At 39.8% G+C, this 13,447-nt stretch overlaps 1 protein-coding gene across 2 annotated transcripts in view; it reads left to right on the top strand.

Moving 5' to 3' along the window:
* Nucleotides 1-13,447, top strand: part of PLXNA4 (plexin A4) — a 1,025,959-nt gene that overhangs the window by 137,617 nt on the left and 874,895 nt on the right. For both annotated transcript variants that reach the window (XM_073559904.1, XM_073559905.1), the window contains exon 3: nt 10,995-11,177. In XM_073559904.1, coding sequence (XP_073416005.1) covers nt 10,995-11,177 — 183 coding nt within the window. The remainder of the gene's footprint in view (nt 1-10,994; nt 11,178-13,447) is intronic.

Genomic DNA, 13,447 nt, shown 5'->3' with positions numbered 1-13,447 from the left:
ACCAGCTATTGTTTGCCAACTGTAGTGTAATGTAGTGCCCTCTTATGTGATAGAATACATAGATAAAATTAACATTTTTCTTACATTGGAAAAGGTCTATGTTTCAATAAAGAGGAAGGTTTGTAGCTAATTTCCTCAATTGTCACACACTTACAGGAGATAGTCCGAAGCCAATGAATTATCCTCTCCACTGATAGCTCAAACCAAGTCCATACTCATCAGGGCTCTATCCATATTTTATAAGGCTTGGTTGGAATTGTGGTTTCCAAGAAGGAGCCTATTATATCTAATGCTGTAGAGGAAAGTGTTAAATCAATAGCACCGTTTCTCCATGAGCAATCTAATACTGCAATCTGAGTGCCGTTAATAGCCCTAGAATAGAAGATGATGTTATGTGGTGCATCCTTGCATCCCAAAAGCCACTCCGGTATCATCCAATGAATACCATGCATGGCATTTCATGCAGTTATATGTCATTACACAGTATTTGCTGCTGATCAGCACTATCTGATAAAAGTGTAGGCGTGCGCTCCTACTCATTTACTCTGCTCGCCTTTGTAGTGGCCATAAATGTGATGGCGCTAGCGGAGCACCAATTTGTGATTATCAGTAGAACGAAGGGCGTCCTTTTTAGACTCTTATGTAACCTAATGAAGCTAAAGTGATGGGATTTCGTAGAAAAACATTTGAAATGCTTATGGATGCCGCTTGTGTATTCTCCACCAGATGACAAAAGCCTGCATGTTATTATTTGGAAATTTCAGGCGTGTAAAGGAGGAGATGAAAAGTACTTGCGCTTCCCCATAAATTCTTTCTGCACAGATTTATGAGGATCCAGATCATCACAGTGACTGCAAGAACATCTTTCATACTTCCAGTATGTTAGCCACATAAATGCAGAACAAAATGAATGACTGGAAACAAACTGACAAATCGAACAATAGGCATTGTTACTGCAACAGCTTCGTTATCACTAATTTAATAGCGAGCAATATACTGTATATATACGTTGTTTTTTTTTCTTGACCCTTGTAATGTAGGGAATCAATGTCAGGAATATAAAACTCCAGCCTACTGCCCTGTCATCTCTGTTAGTAGAATACTGCCGTTTTCTTTGGCAACAGTTGCCACATTTATTTTATTCCCAACTTCCCCTTTAAACGATACAAACATAAGAACAAATATAACTTTCGCTTCCATAAAACTATATGGGAATCTATATTTGTCCCAGAACATGAAGTTGGCCATAGCACAATCTCTAAAAATTGGTTGTATGACAGTTGACTGAACTGGTAGTAGTTTTCCATTGTGTTATCTATTCAGAAAAGTGTGAAACCCCAGTTTATGATTGAAGTAAAGTTGTCCTTCCACAGACATAGTGAATGTCCCCATAATAATGAAAGATATAAAAATAATTCTTACAGATCCTTGTATTAACCTTGGATATATTTATATTCTCTAATTAGGTTAAACACAGTCAAATATAGGCTGCCAGAAATAAATTGGACATGATCAAGGTTTCTTGCATTCGGAATAATAGAAAAGTTAGCTGCAGAGTTATTACACAACAGAATGTTGTATTCACAGTTCAGTATTTGAAAAAAGAAAACAATAGAATAAAACTGTAAAATATTTGACAAATTCAATGCGGGAATGCTATTGATATATTTAAAGGGGCTCTACTGTTTTAACTTTTATTATATTGCTGAGTCATAAAATAACAAACTGAACTTTTACTCGCCCTTACTGGGTCGACTGTTGTCTCACTGCTCAGGTCTTTGTTGACGTTAAGCTTTCTGTGCTTCAGCCAATCACTGGGCTCAGTGGCTCATACGATGTAATTAGTTGCAGCGGTGCTATAGTCAGGATGTCACTGCTGCAGCCAATCAACAAAGACCGGAGTAGCTACAAAGAGGCAGCACTGGGTCCATGGATGGCAAGTTTGCTCAGTTTGTTGTTTTATAAGGGTACCGTTACACGTAGCGACGCACCAACGATTCCGACAACGATACGATCTGGCTAAGATCGTTTGTACATCGCTAGTAAGCAGTCATACAGGCCGATCTTCATAACGGCGCATCAGCGATCAGCGATGTCACTAACGACCACGGCGATCGTTGGTACCGTGTCACACACTGTCTATAATAGCGATTCAGACTTTGAATAGGCGTCCTTCAGCGCTATCTATAAGAGTTCGGAGTTGCCAACGAGGTCGCTCGTCGTTGATAAGGGGCGTCAAACACAGCGATGCATGTTGGTCAGCGTGACGCCAGCGATCAAAAAATTATCCTGAACGTTCGCGCACGATCAGCGACATCGCAGCAGGGAGCCGGTCGTTTCCGCTAGCGATGTCGCTGTTGTGTCACAAAATCGTTGTCGCTTCAGCGATATCGCTAGCGATCTTCTCGCCTTGTGTAATGGGGGCTTTAGTCTCTGAGCTTGTGGAGTAATAAAAGTGAAAACAGGACAACCCCTTTCATAATGTAAAATTTTAAAAACAGCTTTAAAATATATTTTCTTAATGGTATTAATGGAATTAATAATCAGTGCCATAATGTAAAAAAAAATCAAAATGCCAGAATCGTGTTTTTTTTTCTGGTCCCCTGCAACTCTGCCAAAAAAATGCAATAAGGAGTGATCTACTTGTCATGTCTACATCAAAAAGGTATCAATAAAAACATGAGCTCGCCACCTAAAAATTCAAGCCCTCATATAACTATATAGACAAAAAAATGAAACCGTTATGGGCCGATGTAAAATGAATAAGTTATGACTCCTGTTAAAATTAAAGCAAAAAACAAAAGCACAAAAATGGAAAACTGCCTGAATGGAGAAAGGGTTGAAGCTCAGTGAAGCTTTTTTTTCCCCATTTTTTTCATTTACTTGTAGTCAAATGTTTCTTTATATGTGGACTTTCATCCATCTAAACCTCTGACATGTCACTATGGCATGTTATAAGTTTTATTTTAACAATTGTTACCTTATAAGGAAGAGCTTTCCTTTGCCATTAATATGTATTCTTTTGTACTTGGTGTATATTCTTCTGTTTTCTTAAATCTGGCATTGTTTTTCTTTTTTTCCTGCAACTATCTGTTCCTGAGATATTGCCCCTTCTTTCTTGTGTATACATGTAGTCATTTTAGCAAACAAGGTCCTTAATCTATGGTTGTCCTATTGAGGACCATGCCCGGCTGGCTAAACAGACTAAATTTATATAGAGAGAAGAGGGGGTCATATCTTAGGAATTTTGAGGAAGAAGAATAAAAAGAAAAACAACTCTAGATTCAGGAGAATGGCATTTATACCTTTAATTAGACGAGTGGGAAATTTAGTTGTGTGTAATCTGTTGTTCAACTTCTCAAGTGAGTGATCTGTTATCTTGACCAATGTAACCCTTTATCTTGACCAGTGTTCTACAACTTTCTCAAGAGCCACCAATAGATCATGTTTTCAGAACTTCCTATGCAATACTAAGGAAATCATAGAATCATAGAATCGTAGAGTTGGAAGGGACCTCCTGGGCCATCTGGTCCAACCCCCTGCTCAAAGCAGGATTCGCTAAATCATCCCAGTCAGATGTCTGTCCAGCCTCTGTTTGAAGACTTCCATTGAAGGAGAACTCACCACTTCTCGTGGCAGCCTGTTCCACTCATTGATCACTCTAACTGTCAAAAAGTTTTTTCTAATATCTAATCTGTGTCTCCTCCCATTCAGTTTCATCCCATTGCTTCTAGTCTTTCCTTGTGCAAATGAGAATAAAGTTGATCCTTCTACAATGTGACAGCCCTTTAGATATTTGTAGACAGCTATTAAGTCTCCTCTCAGTCTTCTCTTTTGCAAACTAAACATTCCCAAATCCTGCAACCTTTCCTCATAAGACAGGGTTTGCAGACCGGTCACCATTCTGGTCGCTCTTTTCTGAACTTGCTCCAGTTTGTTGATGTCTTTTTTAAAATGTGGTTCCCAAAACTGGACACAATATTCCAGATGAGGTCTGACCAAAGAGGAGTAGAGGGAAATAATGACTTCACGTGATCTAGACTGTTAATACATCCTAGAATTGCATTTGCCTTTTTTGCTGCTGCATCACACTGTTGACTCATATTCAGTCTGTGATCTATTAGTATACCCAAGTCTTTTTCACATGTGCTGTCACTTGTCTCATGAAAACATGATCTGTTGGTGGTTCTTGAGAACTGGAGTTGGGGAAGAGTGACCTAGACTGAAACAATGTGGAATAGTCATCAGATTTGTGAACTCTACATCTAAAACCGTACGTGTCAGTTTTCTACTGTTAGTAAACCAGAAAGTGCACGTTCTAATACAAGGTATAATACAGTAATACAGTACAGTATATAGTATCTTATGAGCATAGCAACACTTAAGGTTTTATGTGACTGTAACATTCTCTAATTAGTTTAATGAATATAACTCTGGACAGTATCTACTACTAATATCACATTTCCAGTTTGGAAAACTGCTACAAAATACACATGTACAAAAATTCTTGTGGTTCGTATTCACCAATCTGTTTTTAGCTTTATACTTTGTACTTTAGGTTTAATGGTAAAACACAAATTATTACAGCACAGTTTATATGAACCAACAATATAAGAGGAGCCTGGTAAAACCATCAAGAAATAACTGGGACATTGCTTTGTGTGCCAGTCTGCCTATGTTGACCACATCAACAACAGTAAAAGACACAGCTCATGAAAATGATGTCAACATCCATTTGGAAAGAAACTCAAGGAAAAATGTGCCTACGTCTAAAAGCTGAGAGGAACGCAATTGTTATTCATACAGTAAAGGCAATATTCTTGGTGTGTGAGTCCCTGGGGGCAGATATATGCACCCGAGGTTCACTGACTCTACAACTTAGAACTTTTTTCAGTTGTTGTACCAATCTCTTTTCCAGAAAGGCAATATAATGAGAATACAGCACTAGAATTTCACTAAAGCAGCCGGTCACATTTCTGATTCAGATGTATGTGACAGTTTTAACAAGGTACTACACTAAGCCACTGGAAAACTGTTAACCATTTTATACTGTGTTTTCATTGGAAAGTTCTACAATGAAAAAAATAATAAGAAGTAAAGGTAAATGTAACATATGCTGTGAGGGCATTCACCCAACGATAATATTAGTATGCCAAGGTTTCGGGTACCACTGGTTTCTTGTCTCCATCATTCATTGATTTCTGCTAATCTTCTATTTTGAGTTTAATCTCTGCTTTTCTATTTTTCTGAACATCTCCCAATAGATGGGTTGCTTCTAAAATACATACAAAACACGTGTATCAATGGTATTTTATATAGAAGAGTAAGCTACACATCAACCCGGCACTCTTAGGACGCAGCATTAATATCACAGGTTGTACATCCCAAGCCTGTGTTGTTAGTATTCTGCCCTCGAAGATTGCCATCCCACAAGCTTTCCTCCAGCCTTTTGATTTATTTATTTATTGAAATCAAATGACAGCAGAATCCCGAAAGTCAAAATATACTTCAATTCTAACGCCTTCTTCGTACAAATCCAGACTGTAAAACCAGTAATCTATTCAATAAGCCTGGGAGTGGTTTGTAGATTCAGCACAAACTCATAAAATTGCTTAAATATATGTTTTTATATAGTTTTTTAGTCCCATAATGCATTGCAAAAGCTCAGTAATATTCTCTAGGACTGTGTGTTAGGCACCAGGATTTTTCCACTGCATGGTATAGATCCCAGGCCTTGTCTGGTGCCATGGTTTCCCATTCAGGCTCAGCCACTGGGATGACTGCTCAGCACAGACTCCAGCCCCAGCGACTTGTCCAGGCTTATGCTGCATGTGTATTTGCTGCTGGCTCTCCAGCTAAGCCTATGGTGACTACTAGTTTACATGTGCAGCGCTGTGCTCTGGAGCCTAAGTCCAGATTTCACCCTACTGAGCATGTCCATGATATGGTGCCTTCCCATTGGTGCTCGGATGTCAGGTGCTCTGGTGATGTGACAGCTTCAGATTGTTCCGCAGGCAATGTTCTGTCTGGACTTGAGCAACAAATAAAAAGCTCTTAATGGCGCACGCCTGTACGCTATTATCATGTGTGTTTGGTGTGTTGGTGGCTACTTTACCACCCTGTGTGCACATGTGCCAGTAATAGCACTGTAAGTGTTGGTCTAGACAGGGAGTGTAGGGTGGGAACTCCCGCTTGAACTTAGCATCTGCACCAGGCGTCCTCAGGCATGCATGCTAAAGCACACCATGTGTCAAAGCAGAGTCAACCACCAGCTTAATCTTTCCTGGGGGGTTAAGTTATAGGGACCCCAATTAGCATTTTTCTATATGCCTGTGCAGTCTAACAGGATATAGTCCTTTTTACGTTGCTTCATAGTACCGCTCTGTGGTGTAACAGAGCTAGTTACTTTGCACGCTGTGCCCACTGAGTGACATTTAACTCAGTGTGCTTAAAGTGTTTTCTCGCAGCCTTGCTCTGCCTTTGTGCTAGCTGCGGTTTCTCCATCACCGCACAGTGGACCCCGGGGTCGAGCGCACCTTATTATAATTTCTTATTTGGTGTGTTCCGCCAATCCTAACACTGTGTTAAAGGGAACCTGTGGATACCCCATTAATCTTCACTTAATTCCCAGCTTCATTTGCTGAAATGTAGCCTCAAGCTTGCAAGGAATCTCTACTATATTTCCTGCAGTCCCTCATTATTATATCGCTTTCTAGCCCTTCCACAATCAAACTGCCTTTTGTTGCACACAAATATTTCTCCCTCTTACCAAACTCTCCCCTCTCCAATCTGTCTTGAATGCTGCAGCCAGGATCATATTCCTCATTAATCGTTACACCGACGCCTCTACCTTGTGCAAGTCATTACACTGGCTACCCATCCACTCCAGAATCCTGTACAAACTTATTACCTTCACCCACAAAGCACTCCATGGCTCAGCACCACCTTACATCTCCTCCCTTGTTTCAGTATACCACCCTACCCGCGCCCTCCGTTCTGCTGATGACCTGAGGTTAGCATCCTCAATAATCAGAACCTCCCACTCCCGTCTCCAAGACTATACACGTGCTGCGCCAATTCTTTGGAATGCACTTCCCAGGTCAATTCGATTAGTCCCCAATCCCCACAATTTTAAGCATGTCCTGAAAATGCATTTATTCAGACTGACCTACCACCTTAGCACATTACAACCACTCAATTAATCAAAAATGTTATTACATCATACCAAACAGAGATGAACACCACTGGGCGATGCCTTCCCCTACTGTAATGTATATTGTCTGTACAAGTCCCCTCTGAAATGTAAAGTGCTGCGGAATATGTCGGTGCTATAGAAATAAAATGTATTATTATTTATTATTATTATTAATTCAAATTTTGAAAGAGCACCTGCTGTCACTTTTTTGCACTCCAGTTCCTATGTTTTTGTGCATACATGAGTCACTTAGCCCTGTTTCCATGTTAAATATGAGTTTTTGGTTGCAATTCTACCATGAAGACCACTTCTGTCCTGGCTTCTCCAAAAAGTAAATGGATATAGCTGTGACCCACTCTAGTTCTGCTGCTAGTTCTGTGCTGATGGAAATGCTGGACATCTTCTGATTATCAAAAAAAAAGAAAGTATCATCTCTGTACCCAGCATACAGCCTTTAAGTACTATTGTCAGCACAAAGAAAAATAAGGGCTGTTAGAAATGATAGTAGTATGGCCACCACAGAGCCCTCATCTCAACATCATCAAATATGCATGGAATTGCTTAAAGAGAGAAGGTATTGCGCCAGCCTACATCCATTGAAGAAGATTTATGGTTCGTAGAAATGACCGTATTTATTGGAGTTGAATCAAATTCTACTTGATTATGCAAAAAACTCTACATTTTTGCAATACAGATTTTTGAAAATTTGCTTTTTTTCCCCAGATTCAGCAAAATGCTTTATTACCATCTTTCTGAACCATAGCTAGCAAACAGCTGGCTTAATTGAATAAGGAAAATAAATATTTAGACTCAACTCATCGCTCACCTGTCCTGTCTTGCTGAAAGCTGCCCACCATCTGTTCCTCAGAACGGTTTCTTCTTTCCCCTGTCTCGTGTCACATCTTACAGCTTGATCACTTTATGACCTAGACTTCAAGCCACGACCAGGTTTCAAAGGTCCGTGACATCAGGATTTGTGGTGTGCAGTGACTTCCGATGCCTGGTCGTGGCCGGAGGTTTCGGCCTAGAGAGACGAGGTTGAAGATGCTACAGCAGAAAGAAAAGAACTGTACATCAGGAAGCCTGCTGTCTGGTCTTGAGGATTTCTTCTTTCTGTGATTGTAGATCCAACCTGTTCACTTTTGGCCTGAAACCCTGGCCATGACCAGCCTTCAAAGATCACTCTGAGGCCTCTTGTGGCTGGAAGTATCACCACAGAGTAAACAGGCTTGGAGATACAGCTCACTATGGGGAAAGAAGATGCAGCTCTTAGGATCAGATGGATCAGACAGGAAAGTGGTGAGGTGAGTGTAAGATGTTTTTTTTTCTTTTTTACATCTTATGTTTATTATGCTCTGGGGTCTAAAGGCCCCGTCACACTAAGCGACTCACCAGCGATCCCGACACCGATATGAAGGTGTCAGGATCGCTGGTAAGTCGCTATGTGATCGTTGGTGAGCTGTCACACAGACAGCTTCACCAGCGATCAGCACAGCGATGCTGAGCGCCCGGCATCGCTTGCTATCGCTGTAGAAAATAGTATCAAAATAAAAAATATAGTTATTCTCACCTTCTGACGTCCCGTTCAGCCATCCTGCCTCTCTCCACGCTCCGGTCCCAGTGATCCTTTGCACGAATGACCGCGAGATGTCACAGTCTCGCGGGATAACAAAGTCTCACGGTCATTCATGCAAAGGATCACTGGGACCGGAGCGTGGAGAGAGGCAGGATGGCTGAACGGGACATCGGAAGGTGAGAATAACTATATTTTTTATTTTTTTTTATTATTTTTTTACACCTGATCGCTGGTCTCCCGCTGTCACACACAGCGATGCGTGCTGGCCAGCGGGAGCCCAGCGACCAAAGAAATGTCCAGAGGTTTCTTGCAGTGATCAGAGATACCGGCAGGGGGGCCGCTCGCTGATCGCTGTCACACACAGCGATCTCGCTACCGAGATCGCTTAGTGTGATGGGGCCTTTAGAGAGACCCCAGAGCATAATAAGGAACATCCAATTTGCAAAGAATAACTTTGATGCAAATCAAATTTCCTGCGAAAATCTAAGTGATTAACTGAATTCAAATCTTGCCAAGTCCGTTCATCTCTAGTGGCTAGCGTGCCAACTTTTGGAATTTTGGAACAACTTCCCTGCTGAGTTTCTTCAAAAACTGTGTTTAAGTGTACCTACAAGAATTGATGCTATTTGAAGGAGGTCATGCAAAATATTGAGTTTTTTTTATGATTTGTCAATTGTTCGTTCACTATTCATTTTGTTAATTGATCAAAATAAGCTATTAACTTCTATCTTCGAAAGCATTCTTACTTTGCAGATTTTATTCCACATCTGCCTAAAACTTTTGCACAGTACTGTTATATCAGGAGAGCCAATGGATCCTCTGTTGGTTTATAAAGATAGACTATGGAGCAGTCTGATATATTTGAAGGGTTTTCTGTTCCATAGGAATTAAAGCAATTTTAGATTTCATTTAAACTTCTAAGTAAATTGGAAACTTTCACTTTAATGCAAATTACTCATATCCATACACACCTCCACTAAGAAATTCTGACAAGTTTTCTGCATAAATATGTGACCTCAGATTTTGTATTAGTCTAGCCTGATGAAGAGACCTGAGTAGTCTCGAAAGCTTGCAATGTATTACCATCTTTTCGGTTAGCCATTAAAAGGTATCAACTACTGAGGACTCTCAATCCTGAATATTTTTCTGACAAGTTTTCTATAACTTTAACAGATTTTTAGATACGCATAAATTCCTCTCATGATACCATAGAGTATATCAGTTACGTAATTTTGAAATGTGTTTTTAACCTTAAAAGCCGTCAAATATATCATAATGTTCCAGTGAATGAATGGTTTGGAGAGTTTGCCTATCTGGAGCACTATTAACAGGTGACATGTATTTCTTAGAGAATCAGTCTATGCCTATTAGGGTTAGGTTCACATGATGTTTTTGTTCTTCCTTGAAAGTTTATGTTTTTTTCAAGATTTGAAGCAAAGTGTACCCTTTAAAAAATTACAACAGAAGTTTTTATCAGTTGGGTATCCAGTTGCATCCTACTTTAAAGATAAAATTGCTCCTCTTCCCACTTCCCAAAAAATATAGTTCAACAGTAATATAAAATACTTCTGAAAGCAGGTTATGGTTTTTTAAAAGCCTGTGGTAGTGCCAAATTTCTTTAAGATATACTACATGTGTTTATCCTGTGCCGGATTTTTTCACTTACAGATATCATACATTTGGTATAATATAAAAAGTTATTTTCCGTAGAACTTGAAATACATACTTTCATAGTTTAGATTAAAAATACAATGAACTTCCATTATATACTAGTCTTACAAACTTCATTTATGGAAACATGAAAGAGGATTATGCTATATAAATTACCTAATTAAAGAATGGCTTAATTAAAGAAGTTCTTGTTAGAGTCACTTCATGATAAGCAGATGAAGCAGTGTTGCCTTCTTTGCTACATCACCTCCAGAGTGCAGATGAAGTATTACACGGCCACAGTACTAACAGACATCAAAGGACTGTCTTTGTAATGGATGGACATGTGGGGCCTTTCAGGGTGAGAGTATATTTTTGTAGCTCTCTCCACTTTGTAAAACATGGGCTTGATGATATTACACCAGAATATCTTTATGATGTATTTAAATGTGCATTTTTTTTATATATCAGACAATATCTCTCTATCATTATAATAATTATTCAAGTTTGTTTAGACATGTTACACCTATAGGAACTTTGAATTTCTCATGTTCTCATTCTCTGTTTTTACAGCTCATAATAATTGATGATGACTTCTGTGGATTGGACATGAATGCCCCTCTGGGAGTATCTGAAATGGTTCGAGGGTACCCGGTCTTTACAGAAGATCGCGACAGGATGACTTCCGTTATAGCCTATGTGTATAAAAATCATTCACTGGCGTTTGTGGGGACCAAAAGTGGAAAACTCAAAAAGGTAGGATTACTGTTTGCTTTTAATCACCTATAATGTCTATGATGTTTCAAAGTATCTTTCAATAAATTAAAGAGTTGTAGAAATTACGGACAACATGCACGCTTGTTGTTGGACAACCAAGTTACAGTTCTACAGATGTTCTATAAATCGTATTATCTAATCATAATTGCACATGTTATAATCCAGATGAGAAAACTGCCTTCTACTGTTGACTTCAATATCATCATAGTTGTATACAAATAATTATATAATAATAATTAGATCATAGGCTGAACCTTACATGATTCTTACTGCCCAATACATGAGGAGCATAAATCAGAGACCAGCTCCTGCATTGCAGTCATCTATGGTTTATTCTGAAACGCTGTAGTATTTCAGAGAAGGACCCAATTCAAAGCATGACAGAGGATGAGGTGACTAGTCCAAGAGCTGTGTTCTTGTCCACTCTGCCTGCCTACTCAGCTAGACTGACTAGTCTCTTCCTACACACACATAGAAAGAGACTGGTTGGAGTTGGGATGTAACTTAGTGACTAGTCACTTCATCCTAGGCCTCATCCTAGGCTAAACATTTTCTCTGAAAATCCAAATCCAAAGGAAAAAAGAGGGGGTCTCCAGCACCAAAATTAGTGAAAAAAGATCTTTTTCACTAATTTTGGTGCTGGAGACCCCCTCTTTTTTCCTTTGGATTTGGATTTATAGCACCAGTTGAACCGCACTGGACATCTCCTGGCATCAGACCGCTTATGGACTATATGGACACTGATGTACGGTAGGCTGAATATTTTTTCTTCTTTTTTTGCTGTTTTGTCTGAAAAGTCTCAGCATTTCAAAGTAAACCATAGATGTTTGTAATGCACAAGCTGGTCTCTGATTAATGCTGGCTGGGTTGGGTAGCACGATCAATGTGACTGGTGCCCTTAAAGGGGCTCTGGCCAATACAAGTATGATTGAGTCCCCCAGTTCTATTTTCTGGATTCATTGAGGCGTTCTTAATGAAGTAGACAACCTTCTTAATCATAAATAGCTTTCTCATGATCTGCATCAATGAAAATCATGGAGATAGTGTATGTTTTGTTTCCAACTTCTGGTGGGAGGATTATGTAAGTAGTGTAAAAAGATGTGCACATGTGATGTTTCAGTTTAAAGGGACTTCCATGACTACAAAATTAATATGAGATCGGTAGGGGACAGACTTCCAGCACTGGAGACAATTAGCTGACTAAAAGGGGTTTGGCCTTTTAGTAAGCCAACATCCCCTTTATTGTTTACTAGGCAAGGACAGTGCTTTTGGCATTGTCTGTTCATAGTATTGCAGATCTAGCTGATAAATTAGAATGGAACTGTTCACTATGAAGTCAGGCAAATCCACTGCCAAAAGTACAATGCCTGGTAAACAATAAAGAGGAGAACCATGACCTTTTCATTTGTAGATATTGATCATTAATAATGTAGTCTTGGAAAACTCCTTTAAAGGGGTTTTCCAATTAAATATGCTTCTCAGAGACAGACCACCAGGACCCCACTTAATCCATAGAATGGAGTTCCAAGAGTCCCTAAGAATGGAGTGGATGTATACATGCTTGAAAACCACTTAAAAATTATCCCCCTCTGTTATCTGGCTTGCCTTTTACAATTGTTACATCCATAAAGAAGCCTGTAGACATCTTATCACTACATGCCTTATTTTATACTGCAGGGAGCCCATGAAACAGTCTTGCTGTTCTGCAGACCAGGTCACTGAGATCAGTTTGTTGAGGCCCAAGCTTTGTACCATAGATTTTACAGTCTGCAGAGCCTCCTTAATGTGAAGCACCCCATTCCCCAATCATTCTGTAGAACCTCCTTAAAGTAAAGCACCCCACTCCACATTCTGTAGAACCTCCTTAACGTGAAGCACCCCACTCTCCAATCATTCTGTAGAACCTCCTTAATATGAAGTATCCCACTCTCCAATCATTCTGTAGAACCTCCTTAACGTGAAGCACCCCACTCCCCAATCCTTCAGTAGAGTCTCCTTAATGTGAAGCACCCCACTCCCCAATCAGTCTGTAGAACCTTCTTAATGTAAAGCACCCCACTCCCCAGTCTGTAGAACCTCCTAAGCATCAAGCACCCCTCTCCCTAATCAGTCTGTAGAACCTCCTTAACCTGAAGCACCCCACTTCACAATAAGCATCTAATATATCTTTCCATATCACTGGTGTTGTATATGAACCATGTCTCATGGTTAGGAAAACCACACGCTATAGCCATGTGACTCTTCATAAG

Source organism: Dendrobates tinctorius, unplaced genomic scaffold (genome assembly GCF_039654945.1).
Source record: "Dendrobates tinctorius isolate UK_male_01 unplaced genomic scaffold, ASM3965494v1 ptg000281l, whole genome shotgun sequence".
NCBI classification, from domain to species: domain Eukaryota; kingdom Metazoa; phylum Chordata; class Amphibia; order Anura; family Dendrobatidae; genus Dendrobates; species Dendrobates tinctorius.
Note: the sequence above shows the minus strand (reverse complement) of the source record. Positions and strands in the feature narration are given on the sequence as shown.